Genomic DNA, 27431 nt, shown 5'->3' with positions numbered 1-27431 from the left:
TGTAACAAAATACAGGCATTTTGTTTTTTTGAGAAAGGGATGCATGAATAGGAGATGGCAGGCACGCACCAGTTGTTTAGAATGACTTGGACACAGAACTGAAGATCAGCATTTTAGTTATATTTTGGAAAGGAGTTTGGATTGATAACAAAACACAGCACATCTCTGCATTCCCCAAAATGACACCTTCCAAATGTCAAGATAAACTGACCTAACAGCCTAATAACCTTACTAGTGCCCTTTTTCCTCCATTGGGATTTCCACTTCATCCTGTAATTTCCCCGAGGATCTTTCCATGTCTTCCCGTCCTTAAATACCACTTACCATCTGCCTTGAGGACTCTGGACCTCATCCGAAGCCCATGGATGTCAACGAAAATACTGTCATTGACTTCACTTGGCTTTGAATCAAACCCTATATCTTACTGAGAAAGACCAGAGAGGTTCAGTTTCCCTAGGAATCTGTTTATAACTCTCCTTAATTGACTAGAAGGTTGCTACTGAATGAAATGAGATGTTCTTTGTCCCATCAGACCCCTTCTTCTCCACAGTCAGGGATGTGAGGCTGGAAATCAAAGCTAGATCTCCCACAACAGGCTCCGAGAGTGTCCTTTTCGGAGACCATGAGAATATGGTAACCCATAGTCCTCTTTCTAAGGGAAGGTAGTATGATTGCGTGGTTAGAGCACATAAGAATGGCCATACTGGGTCAGACCAAAGGTCCATCCAGCCCAGTATCCTGTCTACCAACAGTGGCCAATGCTAGGTGCCCCAGACGGAGTGAACCTAACAGGTAATGATCAAGTGATTTCTCTCCTGCCATCCATCTCCATCCTCTGACAAACAGAAGCTAGGGACACTATTCCTTACCCATCCTGGCTAATAGCCATTAATGAATTTATCTAGTTCTCTTTTAAACCCTGTTATAGTCCTAGCCTTCACAACCTCCTCAGGCAAGGAGTTCCATAGGTTGACTGTATGCTGTGTGAAGAAGAACCTCCTTTTATTTGTTTTAAACCTACTGCCCATTAATTTCATTTGGTGGATCTAGTTCTTATATTATGGGAACAAGTAAATAACTTTTCCTTATTCACTTTCTCCACACCACTCATGATTTTATATCTCTCTATCATACCCTCCCTTAATCTCCTCTTTTCCAAGTTGAAAAGTCCTAGCCTCTTTAACCTCTTCTCATATGGGACCGGTTCCAAACCCCTAATCATTTTAGTTGCCCTTCTCTTAACCTTTTCTAATGCCAGTATATCTTTTTTGAGATGAGGAGACCACATCTGTACACAGTATTCAAGATGTGGGCGTACCATGGATTTATATAAGGGCAATAAGATATTCTCAGTCTTATTTTCTATGCCTTTTTTAATGATTCCTAACATCCTGTTTGCTTCTTTAACTGTCGTTGCACACTGTGTGGATGTCTTCAGAGAACTATCCAGAGCTCAGCAACCAGTTTTGCTGTGGCATCATCAGGGATACTGTTCCTGACAAGCTGGGGTATACAAGCTGTCAGGAACAGTATCCCTGATGATGCCACAGCACAACTGGTTCCTGAGCTTTGTGACTTTACCCTCACACACAATTATTTCAAATTTGGTGACAATATATACCTCCAGACCAGTGGCACCACTATGGGCACCTGCATGGCCCCACACTATGCCAACATTTTGATGGCTGACCTAGAACAACGCTTCCTCAGCTCTCGTCCACTCATGCCCCTTCTCTACTTATGCAACATTGATGACATCTTCATTATCTGGACCCATGGGAAGGAGATGCTGGAAGAATTCCACCTCAACTTCAACAGCTTCCACCCCACCACCGATCTCATCCTGGGCCAATCTACATGGGAGGTCCACTTCCTAGACACCACGGTACAAATAAGTGATGATCACGTTAACACCACCCTATACCGAAAACCCACCAACCGCTATGCTTACCTTCATGCCTCCAGCTTCCATCCCAGACACACCACATGATCTATAGTCTACAGCCAAGCGCTGAGGTATAACCGCATTTGCTCCAACCCTTCAGACAGAGACCAACACCTACAAGATCTTCATCAAGCATTCTCAAAACTACGATACCCACACGAGGAAATAAGGAAACAAATCAACAGAGCCAGATGTGTACCCAGAAGTCTCCTGCTGCAAGACAAGCCCAAGAAAGAAACCAACAGAACTCCACTGGCCATCACCTACAGTCCTCAGCTTAAACCTCTCCAACGCATCATCAGTGATCTACAACCTATCCTGGACAATGATCCCTCCTTTCACAGGCCTTGGGAGGCAGGCCAGTCCTTGCCCACAGACAACCCGCCAGCCTTAAGCATATTCTCACCAGCAACCACACACCGCACCACAGTAACTCTAACTCAGGAACCAATCCATGCAACAAACCTCGATGCCAACTCTGCCCATATATTTACAACAGCGATACCATCACAGGACTTAACCAGGTCACAGGACTCTGTCGCTTTTTACAGATCCAGACTAACATGGCTACCCCCGATACTCTAATAGATTAGTATGATACGATTTTCCTTTACAGAAACCATGCTGACTTTTGCCCAACAATTTATGTTCTTCTATGTGTCTGACAATTTTATTCTTTACTATTGTTTCAACTAATTTCCCTAGTACTGACATTAGACTTCCCAGTCTGTAAATGCCGGGATCCCCTTTGGAGCTCTTTTTAAATACTGGCGTTACATTAGCTATCTTCCAGTCATTGGGTACAGAAGCTGATTTAAAGGACAGGTTACAAACCATAGTTAATAGTTCTCCAATTCCACATTTGAGTTATTTCAGAACTCTTGGGTGAATACCATCTGGTCCCGGTGACTTGTTACTGTTAAGTTTATCAATTAATTCCAAAACCTCCTCTAGTGACACTTCAATCTGTGACAATTCCTCAGATTTGTCACCCACAAAGGACGGCTCAGGTTTGGGAATCTCCCTAACATCCTCAGCCGTGAAGACTGAAGAAAGAATTCATTTAGTTTCTCCGCAATGACTTTATCATCTTTAAGCACTTCTTTTGTATCTCGATCATCCAGGGTCCCCACTGGTTGTTTAGCAGGCTTCCTGCTTCTGATGTACTTAAACATTTTGTTATTACCTTTTGAGTTTTTCGCTAGGTTTTCTTCAAACTCCTTTTTGACTTTTCTTATTATATTTTTACACTTAATTTGGCAGTGTTTATGCTCCTTTCTATTTACCTCACTAGAATTTGACTTCTACTTTTTAAAAGATGTCTTTTTATCTCTCACTGCTTCTTTTACATAGTTGTTAAGCCACTGTGGCTTTTTTAGTTCTTTTACTGTGTTTTTTAATTTGGGGTATACATTTAAGTTGGGCCTCTATCATGTTGTCTTTGAAAAGTGTTCATGCAGCTTGCAGGGATTTCATTCTAGTCACTGTACCTTTTAATTTCTGTTTAACTAACCTCCTCATTTTTGCATAGATCCCCTTTCTGTAATTAAATGCCATAGTGTTGGGCTGTTGAGGTGTTCTTCCCACCACAGGAATGTTAAATGTTATTATATTATGGTCACTATTTCCAAGCTGTTCAGTTATAGTTACCTCTTGGACCAGATTCTGTGCTCCACTTAGGACTAAATCGAGAATTGCCTCTCCTCTTGTGGGTTCCTGTATCAGCTGCTCCCCAGTCATTTAAAGTATCAAGAAATTTTGTCCCTGCATTTTGTCCTGAGGTGACATGTACCCAGTTGATATGGGGATAGTTGAAATCCCCCACTATTACTGAGTTCTTTATTTTGATAGCCTCTCTAATCTCCCTTAGCATTTCATTGTCACTATCACTGTGTCCTGGTCAAGTGGTCAATAATAGATCCCTACTGTTATATTCTTATTAGAGCATGGAATTACTATCCATAGAGATTCTATGGAACATGTGGATTCATTTAAGATTTTTACTTCATTTGATTCTACATTTTCTTTTACATACAGTGCCATTCCGCCCTTCCCCCCACACGACCTGTTCTGTCCTTCCAATATATTTTGTACCCCAGAATGATTGTGTCCAATTGATTGTCCTTACTCCACCAGGTTTCTGTGATGCCTATTATATCAATATCCTCCTTTATCACAAGGCACTCTAGTTCACCCATCTTCTTATTTAGACTTCTAGCATTTGTGTACAAGCATTTTAAAAACTTGTCCCTGTTTATTTGTCTGCCCTTTTCAGATTCTTTTTTATGTGAATGTTTCTCGTCTGATCTGGCCCATACTTTATCCTCTTCCACCCTCTCCTACTGACTAAAACCTAGAGAATCTCTATCAATAGACTCTCCTCTAAGAGAAGTCTCTGTCCGATCCACGTGTTCCTCTGCAGCAGTTGGTTTTCCCCCATCTCTTAGTTTAAAAACTGCTCTGCAACCTTTTTAATGTTAAGTGCCAGCAGTCTGGTTCCACTTTGGTTTAGGTGAACCCCATCTCTCCTGTTTAGGTTCCCCCTATCTCAAAAGTTTCCCCAGTTCTTAATAAATCTAAACTCCTCCTCTCTACACCATCGTCTCATCCACGCATTGAAACTCTGAAGATCTGCCTGCCTACCTGGCCCTGCGCATGGAACTGGAAGCATTTCTGAGGATGCTACCATAGAGGTCCTGGATTTCAGTCTCTTTCCTAGCAGCCTAATTTTCCCTCCAGGATGTCTCTCCTACCTTCCCTATGCCACTGTTACCTACATGTACCACGGCCAAGGGCTCCTCCCCAGCACTACATATAAGTCTATCTAGATGCCTCGAGAAATCCACGACCTTCGCACCAGGCAGGCAAGACACCATCTGGTTCTCCCGGTTATCACAAACCCAGCTATCTATGTTTCTAATGAATGAATCTCCCATTACTAACAACTGCCTTTTCCTAATGACTGGAGTTCCCTCCCCGAGAGGTAACCTCAGTGCAAGAGGATACCCCAACATCATCTGGAAAGAGGGTCTCAACTATGGGAAGGTTTCCCTCTGTTCCTGTTGACTGCTCTCTTTCTCTGAGCCTTTCATCCTCCTTAATAGCCCAGGGGCTATCTGACAGGAGGTGGGACAATTCTACAGTGTCCCGGAAAGCCTCATAAACATGCCTCTCTGCCTCCCTTAGTTCCTCCAGTTCTGCCACCCTGGCCTCCAAAGCCCATATGCGGTCACTGAGGGCCAGGAGCTCCTGGCACCGAATGCACACATACACCACCCACCCACAGGGCAGGTAATTACACATGCTAAACTGAGTTCAATAAACAGGATAGCCCACACTCTGCTGCTGGGCTTCTGCCTGCATTCTCTCCTACAGCTACTTGTAGGAGAGAATGCACAGGACAGGGAATCTAGAGATGGGTGTTTTAATAAAGGTTTCCTCAGTTATGCTGCTTTCCTGCTGCCTGGGAGGTGAGGAGTGAAATTCTGCTCCTTCTATTTTCCTCCAGAAAACCCTCCATTGATTCCAGCTTCCGGCCAGTCTCTATTAATAATCAAAACATCCTATCAGATGCCATTTTGATTTTCACACACAGAAGAATCTGCTGTCTCTTAAACACAGTCAGCTTATCGATATTGACACCGACAGAAACTGAGCATATTATTTTAATAAATCACACATCATTCATTCATTCCTGTCATTTCTAACAAAAAAAAATGAAAAGAGTAGGCTGAGACCATAAGCTCTTGTATTTTAATTTTCAAAGGCCCTGGGATTTTATTCCCTATCCTCCCAAGAAAGAGCTAACTTTTGCAGTCCTGATAAACTGATCTCTCTGTTTTATGAAATCCCAGTTTTGCTCCATAGGAACACAACATGAGCTCACCAGGGACAGCCAAGTAGGGACGTAGGGCCTGCTTATGCAGCTGTTTTGCAAAATCAGGGCTACACTGTGCCTTCTGGCACATCCTTGAGTAAGGTGGTGCATATATTGCCCCATCCCAGGAGTAGCTCCAGGAGGCACTGTGCAGTAAACTTCTGTTGGCCCACATCAGGAGCAAATTATGAAACTCCACTATGTATGGTCAGTGGCACTGGTGGCATTTTGGGGAGTCAGAGCCAAGGCTCCATCATTCCCCATTCCACTGCCTGCACAGCTACTCCAGAGGGCTAGTAAATCAGCACACAGTGCCCTCTTACCTGTGGGCACCTATACACAAAGTCTGGTTAGCCCAGGCACACAGGTGCATCTTCCGTTGAATTCAATGGGAGAAGTATCTATGCAACTGAAGAATTTTGCCCATAATACACTATAAAGATGAAATTCAGCTTCTGTAGACAGGGCCCCAGAAGATCTCCAGCAGAATGGAATTGCAGAGACTCACTCGGTATGCAATTTCGCCATCTTCCAGCAGATCTATGTACCATTTCAATGGACCTGTGACAGGGTGCAAGGACACCACAGTGTCTGATCCCTGATGAATAAGGGATTCATGCAGCTCAGCCTCCCTCTCCCTTTGCTCAGATAAAGGCTGCTTGGGAGACAGAAGGGGGAGACTACCACTGGGAAGATGTGACTGCAAACCCAGGATGGTGAGGTTTTTCTTCACTCTATTTGCCTCTGTTCTACTGCTTGTTATAAACATTGTGCCTTAAAGACAAGGCCTTGAGGGCTGTGCTTTTCTGCTGAAACTAAGTCATTCCACCTGCTTACAGATCTACTGGGTGGCATCAGGGTAAATGAGAACTGAATCTGGCCCCATCACTGACATTTACTACAGCTACATTACTGGAGAAAGTGGAATTAAAGAGCTTTTCCTGACAGGAAAACATCAACCAGACGTTCTTATCCTCACAATTTTCTCAGTAAAAGTGACATCTCTCCTGATCCAAACTGGCTGTCAATCCACTGCATGCTGAGCTGCTAATCTGTATTAGTCTCAAAGTCTACTGAAGTGTTGTCCCACCATCATGTATGAGGAGGTGTGGCCTCAGGTTTCGCTCCTTCAGAATGCGACAGGCTGCAGGTGCTGGGGCAGTGACTTCATTCACCAAAATGTTGAACCCCAAGCGCTGGAGCTTCGCCACAAACTTGCCTCGAGTGGCCTGGGTTTCATTGGTACAGAACCGTAACTTCAGGCCAGACGCTTTGATCCTGTTGTGTAAAATGAGTGGAGATGTTAATCAGACAGGTAAGGTGTAGGGAGAGAAAGTGGGACCATTTTCAAAACCCATGTATAACCAGAGTGGGAAGGAAAGGGAGACATACATTTTAAGGACAGGTGTAAAGATCTAGGAGTATTATTATTTACTTAAAAGTAAATAATAATACTCCTAGATCTTTACACCTGTGCAACAAAAGTAACAGCACTTTACAAGCACATCAGAAGACAAGGCCCTGCCACAAGGAGCTCAGAATCGAACTAAGAATTATAACACACATGAAAAGACCAGGTGCTAGAGTGGAGTAGTCCCCCTCTTTATGAGTACCCAGTTCCCCCCACTTACTGCACTTAGTGACAGTTTGCAAACCTTGTAAAGATACCATCCCAGGGCCAGCTATGACTGTGGATCACAGGACGTTACTTTCCTGTTGCACTTGTAAATCTAGGGTAATATCTAGCATTTAAACCTGCGGTCTACTTTCAGCTTCCACTGAGCTACCTTAAGGCTGTGTACCCCTTATGATGGACAGCCCACCCACCGGGGAGTCCAAGCAGCACATGAGGCCTGGAGCCTACTGACCCAGTCAAGAAAGTGGTCAGCACAAAAAGGTAAGTGTCTGGCCAAGGCACACTAGAATCATATTTATTCAGCTCAGCTCATAGACAACCTACACCAGCAGAGCCACGGCCATAAAATAGAACTGCAAGCAATGCTGGCCATTCCCCAGGGGGTGAATCACCCTTTCAAGTGCACTTTCCCTCTGTGTGGCAGAAGAGGTAAATCTAGCTCTGTATCTTTCAGCCTTTGGTCCAGAGAGTTACACTTATTAACTGAGGGCATTATATAGCCATAATGACAAAGGTTAGCATGATATCATCATGTAGTAGCATTTTAACTCAGATTTGCACCTGCCCACTTACTGAACTTCTGTTCCAATGATTGACCCTATTATATGACTACTGAATTATAGCCCAGGAGAGTTATCCTGTTATATAGTAAAACAATAATATTTTGCACTTGCATAGTCACAAAGTATAGCCAGGCCAGTTCCTCATGCTGCAAGAGCGGTGCTCATATCAACATGTGCATGAGTGCTGTAGCAGCCACAATTTAATCTCTTCCCCCCCAAAAAAATCTGTGCTGTTGTTTGTTGACTTCATTGGGAGTCTGGGTGCTGAGCAACTCTGAAAAACAGGGCTCTGTTTGTTAGGTACCTTTATATGGATTTATTTTAGGCACTCAAACTTGAAAATGGTGGTTGTCATCTCCATGTGCTTCAATATACCCATCCATGAAATGGTGATAAATGATAATACTTGACTATCTCACAGAAATATTGACCGGTTTAATCAATGTTTGTAAAGCAGGTCTGGCTCCCTAGAGAAAGGGGAAGTAGTGCTGAACTAACAGTGGTTAGAGTGCTGAACTGGGAGGCAAGAAACAAAAGTTCTATTCCTGGCTCACTGCTGTGGGATCTTCTGCAAGGTTTCCCCCTGTGTAAAACAGGGATGATGGTACCTTTGTTTGCATAGCACTCCGAGATCTACAGATGACAGGTGCAATATCAAAGCTAGGTTCTGTTATTATGCTTAATTACAGTCATATTGACAATTATTTCATGATTCTATCCTGTGCCATGACATAAAGGCCAAGATTTTCCAAAAGCAATTTAGTGATTACGGGTACCTCAAGTTTTCGTTGCTCAACCTGAAATGCCACAAAAAGGCCTATTCTCAGAGGACAAGCACTAAGGACTTTCTGAAAATCAGGCCCTTGTAAGGCACTGAGAAATGGAGCCACATCTCATCACTAGTTGATTTAAAAAATCTTGGCCAAAAAGACTGAAGTTAATATGGATTTAGATGCCTAACCACCAGTGTTTGAAAGTTTGGAACTAATTTTATAAATTCTTATTAAAATGTTGTAAGAAGCAACAATAGTTTTCTGTAAGGAAAGATCTGCTCTGCTTCTCCTCTCAAGATGACAAAATGTGTGGATTCTTTCCCCAGTGAAGTTCATAGTAGCATGGTGTAAATAGCAAAACTAGTTCAATACAATATATTTGGTGAAGAATCTTCCATCAGAAAGAATTCTTAGAAATCTGATCCTAATGTAGGGCACCCCTCTACACATTTACACTGTCTGGCATTGTCTTCTTCAATAACACAGGTGATTCATTTCTTTCTTATTATTTGTCTTTCCTAATCATAGGTATGTGAATTATCAATTACACTTAGTGGTTAATTGCCCTTCACAAAGATAGCTTTTCTATTTTAAATTAGGCAGTTAATATATTGTAACTAATAGCATTCACTTATACATTATAAATATATCTTCATTGATTAGAGCAGTGAATGTGAGATTAACTCGCAAGTTAATGAAGCAATTGAGTGAAGAAGTGCAGGGTGTATCCAGGGAATAATTATTGTTAATGAATTATGATGTGACCTTCTCAGAACAATGAACAATTGGTGTGACAGTTAGATGACAGTATTTCACATCTGTTATTCAAAACATGATTTCAGGTGCAGTATGTTTTATATATACACAACAAAACTTTAGGGAGTGTTTTACAGTTAAAACAATTTAATTTAAATGTAAATTGTATTGTTCCATCCTTGGAAAAAAATCATGACTCATGACTGGCTGAAACAACCATGTGAAGAATAAAAAATTACTGTTTATTTCCTCAGAGGTCAATAAAATAGTTCTAGAACAATGTTAAACAATCAAATTTTATTGCAAATGACTGCAACTTGATAGGTTAATGTATACGCAGCAAAAATTATTATTCAGCTCACTGGAAGTGAATAATAGGGTTTTTTTCCTGGATTTTTCTAACTCGTCTCCTCTTTAGAATGTTAGAAATAAAAACACTTACACTTCTGAAACTCATGACCATACTGGAGACATTCAGAAATATTTAACAATGCTGATAACAACCTCATATTTTGATGACCATCAATATTCATTGTCTTTCGTGGTAAATAACAACTGAGGTTGTACCAATCACTCTTAGTGTTTATGTCAACAGAAGTAAGTAACTAGTTAATATGGGCTCAGCTCTGCAGAGTATTGAGTAGAGTTGGTCAGAATTTTTTTTTTCCTGTGGAAAATGTGTCTGAAAAATAGAAAAAATAGTTCTTCAAAAATGTTTGGTGAAAAAAATCAAACACTGAACATTTGGATTTGGAAATGCTGCCAGGGCACCTCATGAGAGTTGTAGTTTGGGTACCTCATGTCTACACATTCTCTTCTACAGGCTAAGCTTCCTGGCCAGACTATATCAAAACTGAATAGAAATGTTTTGGTTTTCAGACATTTTTCAGATTTCAGCTGAAAATCAAAAACTTTGCAATTTAGGGGTATTTGGTTTTTCAATGAAACGCTGACATTTTCCACTGACAGAAGACACATTTTACAAAATAATTTAGGTTGTATAAAACCTTGCAGAACAGTTTTGATGGAAAATTTTTGACCTGCCCTAGTACTGAGCACTCTGGCCTGGATCAAATTCCTGGTACTAAGCAGTTTAGTCATGGTAGGTGCGTATTTTCGAACATATTAGGAGGGATATTTCAATGTTCATCTTAGTGCATGTGTACTGGGCCTACAAGTCATTGCTCTTTGACAGACTATTGTGCCATTACCTATTACCCTTACACAGCTGTGAACTTTGTAACTGTCAAAGGACTTGACTCTACAGTCATTCCACACATAGGGTGAAATCCTGGTCCCCTGAAGTCAAAACTCCTATTCACCTCAACGGGGTCAGGATTTCACCCCTGGAAGTGTTACAAAACAGAGACTGAACAATTGCATTTATTGAACATAAGATGCCATGCAAAGTAAGTCAATACTTACTATATTTGAAGCCATTACCCCTGAATTGCAAAGGGAAATGAGAAATCCTGTGTCATTAAATTGGTTCAGCTATCAATGGTCAAAAGTTCTTAGAATCTGCTACAGGACAAGTTAACAGTGATCTCTAGTGCTAGCAAGTCTGTGGGGGTATTGGAGAGACAGTAGCAAGGAGGATAAAAGATCAAATTATTTGCAACAAAATTTGTTAGAAAAGAATCCAACTTTATCAGCTAAAGAATAATCCATTCATAAAATTTCCTGCGGGTATAAACATACTAGCCCTCCTCTTATCAAAATTAAAAATACAACCGCACACTTCTGCCACAGGTGTAGTGGAACTATAGATTTATGATTATTTGTATTACAGTAGCAACTACCAGCTCCAGTGAAGACTGGTACTCCCCCATTTGTCTAGAGCAGTGATTCCCCAAACTGTGGGGCACGTCCCCATAGGGGGACATGGAGGAATGTTCAGGGGGTATGTGGCGGGAGCCGGACCAGCCCCCATGGGGGGCAGGAAGTGCCACCCAGCTCCACTCTGCCCCCTGTGCTGCCTCAGCTCTGCTCCATCCCCTGCCCAGCCCGTCACAGCTCCATTCAGCCCCCTACTCTGCCCCAGCTCAGCTCTGGCCCCAGTCACAGCTCCACTCTGCCCCCTGCTCCACCCCCAGCCCAGCCCTGCCCTCATTCTCTCTCAACCCCCAGGCCAGCTCTGCCTCTAGCCCCAGTTCTCCCTCATCCCCAGTTCTGCCCCCAGCTCCACGTTCAGCCCAAGCTCCTCTGCTGAGCCAACTGTACAGTAATGGAGAGGACAGATTCCATGACTGGTAAGGAGGGGTCTTGTGACAGGAAAAGTTTGGGCACCACTGGTCTATAGCCATTGGCTGTCTTTTGTTTGATACATAGCTAATAAGCTCCTTAGGGCAGGTACAATCTTTTTGTTCTGTTTGTATAGCACTTAGCACAATGGTCCACAACTAGGGCTCTGAGGCACTGCAGTAATACAAATAATAAATAACTAGAATGTGAATAATGAAATGATCAGGGCTCCAGCAATGTCAAATGTAACGCTGCTGTGACAAATATTTGATTCAAACTCTAAAATTATTATAAATCAACCATGATTTGAGTTCAAGCTGTGTACACAACCAAGTGGATCATTAACAATTATTTTGTACCCAAGAACTGTCTGAGCAGCTTTGTGAAGATTTTTGCACTTGCCAGGTATCTATGGACATTCTAAACCTGCTTTTCACTTGTGATTTTTGAGTGTGAGTAGTTCCCTTGTCACAGAAGCCAAATCACATTACATTTTCCAATATGGTCTCTAGTCCCTCTTCTGCTTCCGATTAACACTGTGTAGGAACTCCTGGAACTCAAACTTTGCTTGTGAGTTCAGAGTGAAATTTTAACAGGGAAAAACTGGGTTCTCATCTCTTGGAAGCTCAAAGACAGCAAATCTGTATAACCTATTTCTGATGCAAAAACATTTCTCAAGGCCCTTTCAAAGCAATCTGGAAATGAAATACGAGTTTGCACAGCTCTAGGCTGCATACTTAATTTTGCCAATATTGTTTATACTTAAATGGAAGGCAACAGACAGGAGGAAGAGTTGACTTTAATGTAATCAACATTGTGAAATAAAGAATCGGGTCACAAAAGAAATCTCCATGTCAAGAAACTAAAAATGGATAGGTTAGTAAAGAACTAAAGACCAACAGGTGGAGGCTGGATGACTTTCCTTTAATACTTACAGTAGGAAGAATTTTTAACCTGCCTAAAACTACAAAAATTCATCGCAGTCTCATCCAGCTAATCCCTAAATCATACATCGGGGCACATTCCTGACTTTGCTTGTATAGTGAATGTGTGTGTATAGGACATATGAAAATCAGTTTTTTAATTTCAGTTGAGAGCTGTCTCTTATACTACACCAGTTCTTTGAACTGACCTTTACCTCATTCTGACAGAACAGGACAAGACTCTGAGTGACAATGTCCCACAATGCAATTACTGTGCGTCAGATGAGCTGGTCCCTTACAAATCACCTCGAACTTTACACATCTGCTGGCTGTCAGCATCTGCCAGGTTCACTCACCCGAAAATAATGAAAAAACTCTCATTATTGTTCCATAACAGGTAAAGTGTTAGGACAATTATTAGACATCCTGACTGACCTTGTGCAGATTTAACCAACTGCCCTTGCCAACCTTTTCTTGGTTAGACTTTGGGCATATAAAACACAAAAAAATGTACTTTTAGATCACATAACGGTTGTGACACCCTCAGGAAAAAAAGCGAGGGATCTGGAGTCAAAACTGTCATTCCTTTCTAAGTTCACACTCTTCTGCAAAAGGCAGGATAAAGAAAAGATACATGTTCACAAGTTAGAGACATGTCACGAGGCAAAACTCTGGACATCCCATCCTTCACTGGTCTCTGTCACAACTCATGCTATTTCAAACACAGCACCTGAAAACCACATTTACCTCATTTGGCAGCAGCCTATGTTGATGAATTGGATGACAGGAGAACCCAACCAGAAAATTCAGTCACAGATAAGCTAACAATCTTGTGTGCAGTGTTTTCCTGAGAACAAGTTCAACAGGACTTGGATAGGTACTAATTACACAAGATTTCCAGAACTGGAACTGGCCACTCATTATATAAAAAAATATATCCTGCAAAGCACTTATGTGTTTTGGAGTGTTTAACCCTTGTATGGTCAGTGTGTGATTGACATAAAAAGTGGCAGTAACTGGCCAACGATCTAAAGACTGTCTCAGAGACAAGAGGAAAAATGAATATTAGACAACTACCTGCGATCAAGCAATGAAATAAATTTATTCAACACACGCTGCACTTTATCTTCATGAATATGCTGCATCAGCTCTACGACTCTGGGTAGGTAACACCTGGGTTATTTTCCTCTGGACGGGCTCAGATTTTTTGTCCAATCAAGTACAATTCCCTCTTTAAGAATGACTGAAAACTTTGGAACACATTTAAACTAGCTGCCAGGCTGTTTTTAGCATTTTGGACCACTTTCATAGCACTAATGTTATAACACATTACGTCATCATATATAAAGCAACATGCGTGATGAAGTGTATGCAAAAAGGCAATGAAACTCTTGCTTCTAGGCTTACAGAAGATTGCAAGTATATGAATGTGTTGTCTCTGATCAGAAGAATGGCAGTTTTAAGTGCTAAGAAGTCCAGAAATAAGCCATTTGCAGTGAATGCAAGGAGTGTATCGGTTCCACAAAACCCAAGGACTACACTACATATTCTTGAGTGCCACCTGCTGGCATCTCACCTGTTAGCTAGATATTTACATACCAACCAACAGAGAGCACTCTCAAAACAGAAAGGATGAGAGCGGAATTTAGATTTCCGGGGCAAATTAATTCCTGCCATAACTCTGAGTTCACTGGAAGCTTATTTTGCCGCAAGATAAGAAGGAAAAATGTAATATGTACACGGGGAATAGGATTCAAGATATACATCTCAGATGGCAAGGCAAAGTAAAATAAAAAGGTCTTATAAACCAATAAAATGAATGTGAACAATATTAGTCAAAGGGAGGAGAGACTTAGTTGGTTTTAAGAAAAGTGAAAAAAGAGTTTTAAAACAACACAACTAATAGGGTAGAACTGCTTTAGTCTACACAAGTGACAGGAAATCCCACTGCATTTTGTTGTTTTAGCCACTATCTGACAAAGCAATGAAAATAATCAGGGTATTGCAGCAAACAAATACACATAAGAACCTTGTTAAACAGCACTAATGGTGGGGAAAGCCAAGTGTGGATTGAGGCCTGGTGAGTGCTGACACTAGACACATCAGAACCTGCAGCCAGTTAGGACATCACTGAATACTAGGTGATGTAGTGCTCCCCTACTCATATTTGTGAGCAGCATAACAGCACCCATGCTGGCAATACACTTGGCACAACTGTAGAATCTCATTTGCCAGTCCCTGAATATATTGCAAAGTTAAAAATCCATCTTCAGCATGGGAGTGCGGTTTGCGAAAGTGCAACTTTAATGAAGTTCTGCTATGGACAGGCAGAATAATCAATTTGCCTGAGCACAGAAACAAATTCCACTTGAAAGATAAGAAACATTAAGAGATGAGCACTTTGGTTTCAGAAGTAGAAATTAAGTAACCAGTAGTGGATTGACAGCAATATGAGAAGTAGAAGGGGGACTCCACCAAATTTAACAGCAGAGCTCCCCTTATAAAGATAACATATTATAAACAGGAAGGCAGCAGTAGAAAGCTCTGTGAGTGAGCATCTGCAGAGGATATAGGGCTTGGCTACACTGGAGAGTTGCAGCGCTGGTGATGGGGTTACAGCGCTGCAACTCACTCTGTGTCCATACTTGCAAAGCACAGCCAGCACTGCAACTCCCTGGCTGCAGCACTGGCTGTACACCTGGCCTGCTTGGAGTGTAGTGATTCCAGCGCTGGTGATGCAGCGCTGGTCATCAAGTGTGGCCACCAAAAGCGCTTTTATTGGTCTCCAGGGTATTAGGAGGTATCCCAGCATACCTTTTCAGCCACTCTGCTCATCGTTTCGCACTCCACTGCCCTGGGCCCAGGTGACCCGCCCTTTAAATGCCCCAGGAATTTAAAAAATCCCCTTCCTGTTTGCTCAGCCAAGTGTGGGGTACAATCAATCAATCAGTGACCATGCCTCCACGCCCCAAACGAGCCCCAGCATGGAACACTTCCGAGCTGCAGGACCTCATCAGTGTTTGGGGTGAGGAAGCTGTGCAGTCACAGCTGCGCTCCAGCCGTAGGAATTATGATACCTATGGCCAGATATCAAAAGTCCATGCTGCAAAGGGGCCATGAACGGGATGTGTTGCAGGGCAGGGTTAAAGTAAAGGAGCTGCGGAGTGCCTATTGCAAAGCCTGTGAGGGAAACCGCCGCTCAGGAGCTGCCCCCACGACCTGCTGTTTTTACAAGGAGCTGGATGCCATACTTGGGTGTGACCCCACTGCCAATCCGAGGACCACAATGGAGACTTCAGAGCAGGGAGAAGTGGGGGAGGGTGTAGAGGAAGCCGAGAGTGAGGCTACTGGGGTGGAGGGAGACACCCCGGAGTCCCAGGAGGCATGCAGCCAGGAGCTCTTCTCAAGCCAGGAGGAAGCTAGCCAGTCGCAGCAGCTGGAACTTGTTGGTGAAGAAGAAGCAGAGGAGCGGGTTCCTGGTAAGCAGTTTTTATTTTAAGGATGGAAATGTTTGGGGGGGGGGGAGTTATGGCTGCATGCATGCATGGCTAGATGTGGAATAGCCCATTGATTTGGTCTATCACATTTCGGTAATCGGCCTCAGTAATCTCTTCAAAAGTTTCAGCCAGAGCGTGGGCAATGCGCTTGCGCAAGTTTATAAGGAGAGCCACCGCGGTCCTTGTCCCGGTCCTTGTCCTCGTCCGAGCCACTGTGCCGCGAGGGGTGGGGGGACCATTGCTGCATACAGGCAAGCTGCATAGGGACCAGGGCGGAATCCACATTGCTGTAGAAGACCCTCCCGCTCTTCCCAGGTAACAAGCAGCAGTGATATATCTGGTAGTAGAAAATCCTGTTGAAAATGTAGGGATACTGTTCAGTGCAGGTCCCCCCCAGCTGCTCTCTGCTTTTCCCAATGCACAGAAACCCCAGTGAGCCCTGACTCAAGCAGCTCCCCTTCCCAGGTGAGTCGCGGTAGAAACACTCACCCCATTACTCACCATGTCTTCACTGCTGTGGCCTCTCTGTGCTATGTTTGCTATGTATAAATGATGCTACAAATAGTCTACAAACTCCTTCACTGTGATAATAAACAATGCAGCCTCTGTATTAAATGTTTCTATTTCTGTTTTTTTAAGTGTCCTTGAATCCTCCAGCCCTATCACAGCCTGCTGAAAAATTACAGAACTTGAGGCGTAAACCAAGGAAAAGCAAAAAAGATTTGGTGAAAGCAGTTATGAATCAGAGGCTGCAGGACTGGAGAGAGAAAATGCATGAGTGGAGGGAAACACAAAGCAGGAGAAAGGAATTGGCTACGAAGAAAAGCACAAAGCAGCTGATAAGCCTCCTGGCGCGCCAAATGGACTGTATGCAGTCTCTCGTAGCCATGCAGGCAGATCAGTACCGTGCTAAACCCCCCCACCTCCCCCAAAGCTCTCTCCCTTATGCCCCAGTGTTTGCTCAAAATACCTTTCTCCAGCAGCCTGGTTCTTACCACCACCAGCTGCCCCCAACACCTGTACGTTCACCAACCAGCCCTGAGAACTACAAAACTTACCCTAAGCACTCAACCCCCATCACCATGCAGCATATTAATCCTGAAGTGCAGCAGGCATTGCACAGCAATCTAGGCAGGACATATTCAAACCTCTGAATGTACAGTCTACCACCCTACCCCCTGCCCTTTTATGTACTGCATTTTGAATAAATGATTTCTTGGCTTTTAAAACATTTTTTATTATTGCAGAAAGTGAGAAATACTGTACCCCAAGGGAAAAACAGGCACAGCAAATCATTGTAACCACTGCACTTCACACCCGTGCAAGGCACCAAACATTACTGTTGGCTTTCAGCCTCAAATTGCTCCCTTAAGGCATCCCTAATCCTTGAAGCCCTGTGCTGGGCCTCTCTAGTAGCCCTGCTCTCTGGCTGTGCAAATTCAGCCTCTAGGTGTCGAACCTCGGAGGTCCATTCCTCACTGAATGTTTCACCCTTCCCTTCACAAATATTATGGAGGGTACAGCACACGGATAGAACAGTGGGGATGCTGCTTTCCCCCAAGTCTAGCTTCCCATAAAGACACCTCCAGCATCCCTTTAAACGGCTGAAAGCACACTCCACAGTCATTCTGCAACGGCTCAGCCTGTAGTTGAACCAGTCCTTGCTCCTGTCAAGCTTCCCTGTATACGGTTTCATAAGCCATGGCATTAAGGGGTAAGCAGGGTCTCCAAGGATCACAATGGGCATTTCGATGTCCCCTACTGTGATCTTGTGGTCTGGGAAAAAAGTCCCTGCCTGCAGCTTCCTGAACAGGGCACTGTTCCGAAAGATGCGTGCATCATGCACCTTTCCAGGCCATCCTGAGTAAATGTCAGTGAAACACCCATGGTGATCCACAAGCGCTTGGAGAACCACAGAGAAATACCCCTTGCGATTAACATACTCTGATGCCAGGTGGGGTGGTGACAGAATAGAAATATGCGTCCCATCTATCGCCCCTCCACAGTTAGGGAAACTCATTTGTGCAAAGCCATCCACAATGTCCTGCGCGTTCCCCAGAGTCACGGTTCTTCTTAGCAGGATGCGATTAATGGCCCTGCAAACTTGCATCAACTCTATTCCAACGGTCGACTTTCCCACTCCAAACTGGTTCGCGACCGATCAGTAGCTGTCTGAAGTTGCCATCTTCCAGATTGCAATAGCCACCCACTTCTCCATTGGCAGGGCAGCTCTCAATCTCGTGTCCTTGCGCCGCAGGGTGGGGGCGAGCTCCTCACACAGTCCCATGAAAGTGGCTTTTCTCCTCCGAAAGTTCTGCAGCCACTGCTCGTCATCCCAGACTTGCAGGACGATGTGATCCCACCATTCAGTGCTTGTTTCCCGAGCCCAAAGGTGGCGTTCCACGGTGCTGAGCACGTCCGTTACTGCCACAAGCAATTTAGTGTCTTGCGCGTCAGGTGAATCAATATCATCGTCTGACTCCTTTGGAGCTGAAGGAATAGCTCAACTGCCAAACGCGATGTGCTGGCAACATTCATTAGCACGGTCCTCAGAAGCTTGGGCTCCATTTCTAACAGGTATAGCTCCAACATGGGGGGGAGGGATAGCTCAGGGGTTTGAGCATTGGCCTACTAAACCCAGGGTTGTGAGTTCAATCCCTGAGGGGGCCATTAAGGGAACTGGGGTAAAAATCTGGGGATGGTCCTGCTTGGAGCAGGGGGTTGGACTAGATGACCTCCTGAGGTCCCTTCTAACCCTAATAGTCTATGAGTCTATGTATAAGTGCATATTTATTTCTTTTTCCTAAAGCTAATTAAATGTTTTAGGAAAAAGTGTGAGAGCAGCCATTGGTCAGAGTTGGTGGCCACACTCTGAGGCCAACAAATAATTTGTTATGAGAACCTACACAAGTGCTACAGCCGCACAGCTGCAGCATTGAAGCTGTGCCTTGTAACACCTGTAGAGTAGATACTTGCTACTGTGGCAGAAGGAGCTTTTCTATCACTGTTATAAATCCACCTCCTCAAGAGGTGGCAGATAGGTTGATGGAAGAATTCTTCCACTGACCAAGTTGTGTCAACTCCAGGACTTAGTTCAACTTAACTACATCTCTTGGGATTTAGGTCAGCTTAACCACATCTCCCTGAGCAATGTAGCTAGGCCAGCATAAATTTTAGGTATAGACCAGGGCTCCGTTAGTAAGCTTCTCAATTGTGGGGTTCTTATCCCAAAGAAACTTCCGAACATTTGGTTTCAACCATTATTAATTAGTACAAACAGCGCTGGTCATACGTTTATTTGCAGTAACTACTGTACGGTGTTAATTTAATCGCAACATTTTTATGGGTAATATAATCAGATAATCATAATACGCTGGCCTTTGTTCCATACTGACAGATAGTTAACAATTTGTCTTTGAAGCAACTAATTATTACATATAAGAGCCAATGATACCTAATATATTTTTTCCACTGTCAAATCATTATTATACTTGCATACAAAGTATATCTGTTGGTAAACAATTAACTGTATTTCTAGAAAGGAAAGGAAAGGAAAGGAAAGGAAAGGAAAGGAAAGGAAGGATTTTGCCTCTTTTTATTCAGTGAATTATTTTTTATGCTCTCAAATAGGCAGGTAAAGTGGATCATTCAGCCATCTGTGCTCCATTAAAAGAGCAGTGACAATCACCTATTTTATTAATAACAGTAAAGATATAGGAATGGGCTTATCCTTTGGATAACTATTTTGACTTCAATACTGTTATCCCAGGGATTCATTTGCCCTGTGTCACAATTAAAATTCCATACTCCCACCTGTTTTCCTTTCACTCCCACTTTAAACGTACCACAGTACTCTATAGTAATAGCACAAAATACTGTACTCTCATTAGTGTAAGATGGAGAGTATTGTACTAGTAACTGTACACTGCTGTAGCATTTATGTAAGATCCTCTCTAAAATCCTTTCCTTTATCAAATCTAATTTAAACACTGCCAGGTTCATCTCTAAACTAGGGGCCTGATCCATACGTCATTGAAATCAATGGAAAAACTCCCACTCACTGACTCTGATGGGCTTTGAATCAGCCACTTCATGCCTAACACAAGAACCTACATCCTTTTTCAGGCATACCACCTTTCCCTAGTTGAGTGGGGTAGTATCTCTAGTTTAAACAAAATATTTATCATTTTTCCACTCTGCCCTTTCTCCTGAATGCTCTTCTAAACCAGTGAATTTTATCTGAATTTACAGTCGTGTCCTTATTTCTCTCCCCAATGTTTCTTTATGTTAGTTTCAAATGTTCAATAGATATTTGTGATGAAAAAAGCACATTTCAGCCTGGTTTATCTTTACTTCAATGGAGTTACACAAGGGATGAATCTGGCTCATTATCTCTATCACTAGAAATAACTCAATCAGTATTTATCAGCTTTATTTTTTGTCATATTCACAAGCTGCATAATTCTCCACACAGCTTAAGCTGTGGCTCTACTCTGAAAAGTGACTGACAAAAAATGGCACCAATCTAACTAAGCAGATCCTCTCCCTTTATGTATGCAGAGCCCCATCTGCTGACTTCTGTACTAAAAAATGAATTGTTACTGCTTTTTACTCCTATAAACCCTGCAGAACCAACACAAATAAGAAAGAGTGAGCAAGACTATTCCTTCTTATGTTTCACCAGCAGAATTGTTTACTGAGTCCCAATCAGTTACCGTCTGGCAGCCCCACTGGAGAAAATGCACAAGGATAATTTAGGGCCTAATTAGGCCTACAGAAATTGTAATATCAGTGATGATATGTGAGAAGTTTGATTCTCAGCTTCCAGACTGAGTTTTCCAGGTGGGACGTTAGAAAAAAAAAATCCTTTAGTTTTAAACTGATGACTCAGGTTCCCAACTGTAAACTGGAAAATAATAGTACTTATCAGTGGACTGTTGTATGGATTCATTAGTTGAAATATATTTGCTCAATGCTATGAAATATAAAGTGATATTGTATATAAATAAATGACAAGTATTGCGGTAATCTTTTTTCCTCATTATCTACCCATTGGTGGATGTTTGCATACTAGCCAATTATGCCACTGGATAATAAATAATTTATGATGCTAAATGTCAATTGCATTTAAATTCCAGTGGAGAGACATGAGTGTTTTCTCCTTTCAACTGACGCAAACATACACCTGCTTGGGGTATATGAGATTTCAGGAGAGGAGACTCTTCAAAATAATAACCAAACACAGTACTGGTTAACTCAACGAAAGTATGGTCCAGTAGATAGGGCCAGGGTAGGCAACCTATGGCATACGTTCTGCAGGTGGCATGCAAGCTGATTTTCAGTGGCACTCTCACTACCCAGGTCCTGGCCACCGGTCTGGAGGGCTCTGAATTTTAATTTAATTTTAAATGAAGCTTCTTAAACATTTTAAAAGCCTTATTTGCTTTACACATAACAATAGTTTAATTATATATTATAGACTTATAGAAAGAGACTTTCTAAAAACGTTAAAATGTATTACTGGCAGGCAAAACCTTCAATTAGAGTGAATAAATGAAGACTCAGCACACCACTTTTGAAAGGTTGCCGACCCCTTAGACAGGGCAATGGACTCAGGGAACTAAGAGAACTGGAGGCAGATCGTCAGCTGGGACAAATGTTCATAGCTCAACTGATTTCAATGGAGCTATGACAAATTTACACCAGCTGAGGTTCTGTTCCCCAGATTCTATTCCTGGCTCTGTCACTGACCTACTCTGTGACCATGAGCATGTAACTTCATCTCTCTGCACCTCACTTTTTAGACACTGATGTGTACCTTCCTTTGTAAAGAGCTTTGAGCTTTACCGACAAAAAATGAAAATGCAGAGCTAAGGAACAATTAATGAATTAATATTTGTAACATGCTTAGACATCTTTGGTTGAAAGTCTCTCTCAACAAACCCAATCCCAGCTATTGGAAGTACTTCAGATGTAGCATGCTCTCAAAATTCTTAATGTCCGCAGCAGATTGTGTGAAGAGACTTAAGACTAAAACTGTGAATTTCTATTTCTTATTCTACACACACTTTCAGATGGCTTTTTGTAAACTTGCAACTGATTTCCATGTACTAACTCACTATCCTCCCCCCCCCCCATCTCACGCATGCCAAATTGTTTTATGATTCCAATTCTGCTTGTTTCTCTCACAATCTTAGCCTTGTAAGACTCTGCGGGCATTTTATTTTAACATGGCTGTCCAGCTGCTCCACAGCCTCCGTATGCCTAAGATTTCCATTGCTCTTTTAAGGAGCCCTGTTAAAAGTTGTGCTAACAGATGCACTATACTGACCAAACAACAGGATGTTGTAAATGTCTAACCTCTGCGTGCTTTTCATATGTATATGCTAATAGGCATGCTATGAGCATACAGCTGTAAATACAAACAACAGATCTCAGGATGGGCATGTTTTATAGATGTTTAACCACCTTCTGTCTTGGAACAGACCAACTCCTTACTGTTTGCGACATGAAAAGTGAACCTCATTTTCATGCTATGTCAATCAATCAGGACCATAATGGCACAGAATAAAGGAGCTGTTAAGGTTAGTTCTGATGGAGTCATTTAAATCGCTGATGTATTTTTGGATTCATTACAAATGTGATATTCTGGTCTATGCAAGTTGTTTCTATTACACATAGAGGAGACATTTCCTATGTTGTAGTCAGCCCTACTTATACGGATTTTTTCCCACACAACAAATGTATGCCGCTTCGCATGAATGACTAACAAAATAAACAATCACAATCCAACTTGATTTAAAAGTCTCTAAATAAAAAGCTTTTCTGCAATACAGATAACAGGCCAAATTCTCCTATCGTTCTACCTATCTTAGGATTTTATACTGCCACCTATCATTGTCGTATCTGAGTGCCTTTCAAGAAAAATCAATAGTAGTGGTCTTCCTAGAGTTTCTGGCACTTTCTCCTTTTTCAGGGAGAAACATCTGTTTGGGGTTGAAGTTTTGTTTTTAATTTTTTAGGTTTTTATTAATTTACTTACTTTTTTGTAATGTTGATTTGTCTCAGGGTTGTTTGTGGGTTGGTTTTTTGTTGTTTTTGTCAACTGAAGTATTTTGGGCAGAAGGGGGTATCAATGCTCATGGTTACACCAGTGTAAATGTGGAGTAATCCAGCAAAGTAACTGAGAGCAGAACTTAGCCTATCCTGCAGAATACACATTTACTTTGGTTTTTATTTTCAGACTCTGATTTGGCAATTTCCTTCCAGACTAATCCTAAAATATTCCAGTACCACAAACAGTAAAAGAGATGCATTAGTGTTAAAAATGGATACCCTTGCTGTAATAGTCACATCTTCATAACTAGGAATATAGCTTTAGTGGAAGGAAAAATGGCTTCCTCTATCTCAGATCTACTGCAAAATGTTGCTTTTGTATTTTGTCCTTGCGTACTGTAGACTATTACATGAGATTTCAGTGCTGTGACTGTGTGCGGAAGATGGTACAGCAAGGCATTTGAAGAGAACGTCAGCACTTGCATTATATGAGAGCACAGACATCCTTTCAGCAGCATCTATGTATCAAAAATATATTTATGAATCATATAGAGAATAAAATACATATTTACTAAGAGATTAATTTAGGCATACATCACACCAAACAATTATTGTATGAATCTGAATTATTTACAGGGTTTCTATTTATTTGCATCTGAATGTATCATTTTTTATAAATCTTGATTAAAAACAATTTCTTAAAAAATAGCAGCTTTTAGTGTCAACACATTTGCATAAAACTACATACTGACCTATGCTATCATCCAAACACAATGTTAATGACCAGTTGGTAATGAGATAATGAGTCAATAAGGGTTTTTAATTATGTGAGCTTGAACAATTTCTAGTCTCATAAAGTAGATAAATAAGGCTCCTGGACTTTACTGAGCAAAGTGATCATTCTTAAGCAATTATATTGAATGTCACAAGCAATGTTTTTCTTTGGCACGTATTCCTGCTGCACCAGATTTCCATGACTATGGCTGTCACTTTTGTGTTGCTCCTTGGTATAAAACTACCTAGGAGCTATATGAAATCAACAATGAAGCTCTAGCAAGAGAGGCACAAAGATCAATATAATAATGATGTCACAATTGTGAGGATTCATAGGTGCTGTGCAGATGTATATACGCCAAGTATTACTGTGAAGGACAGTGAGAAATAGCAATGATCATTTGAGGTGAGGGAGAGGCGTTCAGCAGCTGTACGTTCTGATGAGCACATTCTTTCATTTCTGTGGGTGCCTACTGGACCCTGTGCATAAGTGGGAATGGGCATATAAGTGCAAGAATCTCAGGGGCCAGGGACAGCCTCAGTCCTTGCATACCTCCTGAGTGAGACTAACAACCATAGTTGTACTAGCTCTCCAAAGAGGGCAAAGCAATGTCCCAAAGCACTGTACCATAGAGCAAAGCGGCTTGAGTGCCAACAGCCACATCTAGAGCTCAAAAAGGCCTCATGCCTGCTTGAGGCACAATGAGCCCTACAGCGAGGAGATCCTGTGACCATTGTGAGAGCAGTGTTGTGTGTTAAAGGCATTGTGGAGCCCACAGACCAGTTTAGACAGAAAGCCAGAGGCATTATATATGGAGATATACCTATCTCAGAACTGGAAGGGACCCTGAAAGGTCATTGAGTCCAGCCCCCTGCCTTCAATAGCAGGACCAAGTACTGATTTTGCCCCAGATGGCCCCCACAAGGATTATACTCACAACCCTAGGTTTAAGCAGGCCAATGCTCAAACCACTGAGCTACCCTTCCCCCCAAATTATGCTCATGGTAGGAGACTGAATGACTCAGTGTATACAAGGTGAAATTCACCCTCCATTCCCCACACACATCTGGACAAACAGGCTTTGTAGTTGGAACCATACAGAAGCCACTCTGCAGTTCATGAGCAGGGTGTGGGGCTTCCCCTCAGCCTTGAACTTCCTACCCTGGAAGTCGTAGCCACTAGAGCCATGGAATCAGAGATCCACGTGTCATACCACCTCCCCCAGCCGATGCCAAAGCTAACATACAAACACGGGGACACAGATTCCTCTGCACACCCAACCCCAGTTGCAGCAGCAGCTCTGCTGTGCCAGGGGCCTTCTGCAGTCCTTACACCATGGGGTGAATGTCATACATTGTCTTCCAGTTTCGTAACACTTCAAATCCAACCCAAATGAGTTTGACTATTTGAAGAGAGCATCCAGGGGTCTATAGTTAGTTAGCATCTCAAAACTCGCTTTGAAGACTCTATACAGCCTCCCCCAGGTCAAATAAGCATACAGACCAAATTAACTGCTGAAATGTAGTGATCTCTAATGAGGAACAAGGGTTTAGGGATTTCCAGCATATCAAGAGAAAATTCTTAACATCTTGCATTGTGCCCAAGGCCAGAGCTTTACTGCTATTTCAGCCAACATATTTCTGACATTACTGTAAGCTAAATTACAGTTTATGTTGCCTACATACAGGAGGTTTCGGTAAACGTAGCAACAAAACTGTTTAATAATTTTTTATGTAGGTTACATACTGTTAAGTTGAAAAACCTAAAAGAAACAAAACCAAATCTTCAATGACATAGGGAGGATCTTGGTGGAGATATTATCAAATATTTCCCAGTTTTATAAGAAATGACCTGTTTTTCTGCAGTAATTATATGATTGTTATTGTTTATATTTATTGTGGTATTACCTAGAAGCACCAGCCCAGGGCAGGGCCCCAGCGCTAGGCAATGTACAAACACATAGTAAAAGACAGTCCCTGTCCCAAACAGCTCGCAGACTAAATAAACAAAGAAAGGACTATTATTCCTGTTTCACTAACGGGGAAAAATGAGGCACAGATGACTAATGATTTAGCCATGGTCACACAGGAAGTCTATGGCAGAGCAAGGAATTGAACTCAGCTCTCCTGAGTCTTACACTAGTGTCACCAACCACCAAACCATCCTTCTTCTTTATATAAAGACATTACAGGCAACAAGGAAAACAGAACCAGTCTGATTTTTAAAACTCCTTATTAATCCAGTTATAACAGCCCACTATAGTCTTTATTCAGGAAGCGAGAGAAGAGAATTTCTCAAGAAGAGATCTAGAAACGCCTAGGTTCTTATCTAGCAAGTCCAGCAGCGGCCAATATCCCATGCTTTACAGATTCCAAGGCCAAAAGGGAGCATTGCTATCATCTAGGCTGACCTCCTGTACAACACAGGTCATAGAACATTTCCAGAGTATTTCCTAGAGCATATCTTTTAGAGAAATATCCCATCTCATTTAAACATGGTCAGTGATGGAAAATCCACCATGACCCTTGGTAAGCTCTTCCAATGGTTAATTACTCTCAGTGGTAAAAGTTTACACCTTATTTCCAGTCTGAATTTGTCTGGCTTCAACTTCCAGCCCCTGGATTGTGTTGTACCTTTCTCTTCTAAACTGAAGAGTCCATTATTAAATATGTTCCCTAAGCAGATACTTACAGACTGTAATCAAGTCATCCATTAACTTCACTTTGTTAAGCTAAACAGATTGATCTTTTTGAGTCTAACACTATGGGTACGTCTTCACTACCCACCGTATCGGCGGGTAGCAATCAATTGCTTGGGGATCGATATATCGCGTCTCATCTAGACATGATATATCGATCCCCGAACGCGCTTATATCGATTCCGTAACTCCACCAACCCGAACGGAGTTGCAGAATCGACAGGGGGAGCCGCGAACATCGATCCCGTGCCGTGAGGACGGTGAGTAATTCGATCTTAGATACTTCGACTTCAGCTACATTATTCACGTAGCTGAAGTTGCGTATCTAAGATCAATTTTCCCCCGTAGCGTAGACCAGCCCTATAAGGTATGTTTTCTAATCCTTTAGTCATTCTTGTGGCTCTTCTCTGAACCATTTCCAATTTAACATCCTTCTTTAACTGTGGGCACAAGAACTGGCCATGGTATTTCAGCAGCAGTTGTACCAGTCCCAAAAACAGAGCTTAAAATAACCTCTCTGATTGCACTCAGTATTTTCCCCCAGTTACTTGTCCTCAACTGAACTATTCCTATGCTTGAAACAAAGCATGTGCATAAGTATTTGCAGGGGCCCTCGGGGGCATATGCCTTAGAGAAGAAAATTACTTTAGTTGTGTGTTTTATACCAGTGCTACTGTCACTGTGCACA

At 42.2% G+C, this 27431-nt stretch overlaps 1 protein-coding gene across 4 annotated transcripts in view; it reads right to left on the bottom strand.

Annotated features, from left to right (window-relative positions):
* The window catches only part of LHPP (phospholysine phosphohistidine inorganic pyrophosphate phosphatase), a 168362-nt gene that overhangs the window by 136405 nt on the left and 4526 nt on the right, over nucleotides 1–27431 (bottom strand). For all 4 annotated transcript variants that reach the window (XR_004001364.1, XR_004001365.1, XM_030570643.1 and 1 more), the window contains exon 2: nucleotides 6913–7100. Coding sequence is in view for 2 of the 4 variants with exons in the window: in XM_030570643.1 (XP_030426503.1) it covers nucleotides 6913–7100 (188 nt within the window). In the remaining 2 variants the exon portion in view is untranslated. The remainder of the gene's footprint in view (nucleotides 1–6912; nucleotides 7101–27431) is intronic.

This window comes from Gopherus evgoodei, chromosome 7 (assembly GCF_007399415.2).
Source record: "Gopherus evgoodei ecotype Sinaloan lineage chromosome 7, rGopEvg1_v1.p, whole genome shotgun sequence".
Taxonomy (NCBI): Eukaryota; Metazoa; Chordata; order Testudines; family Testudinidae; genus Gopherus; species Gopherus evgoodei.
The sequence above is the reverse complement of the archived record's forward strand: the minus strand, read 5'-3'. Positions and strand labels throughout refer to the sequence as shown.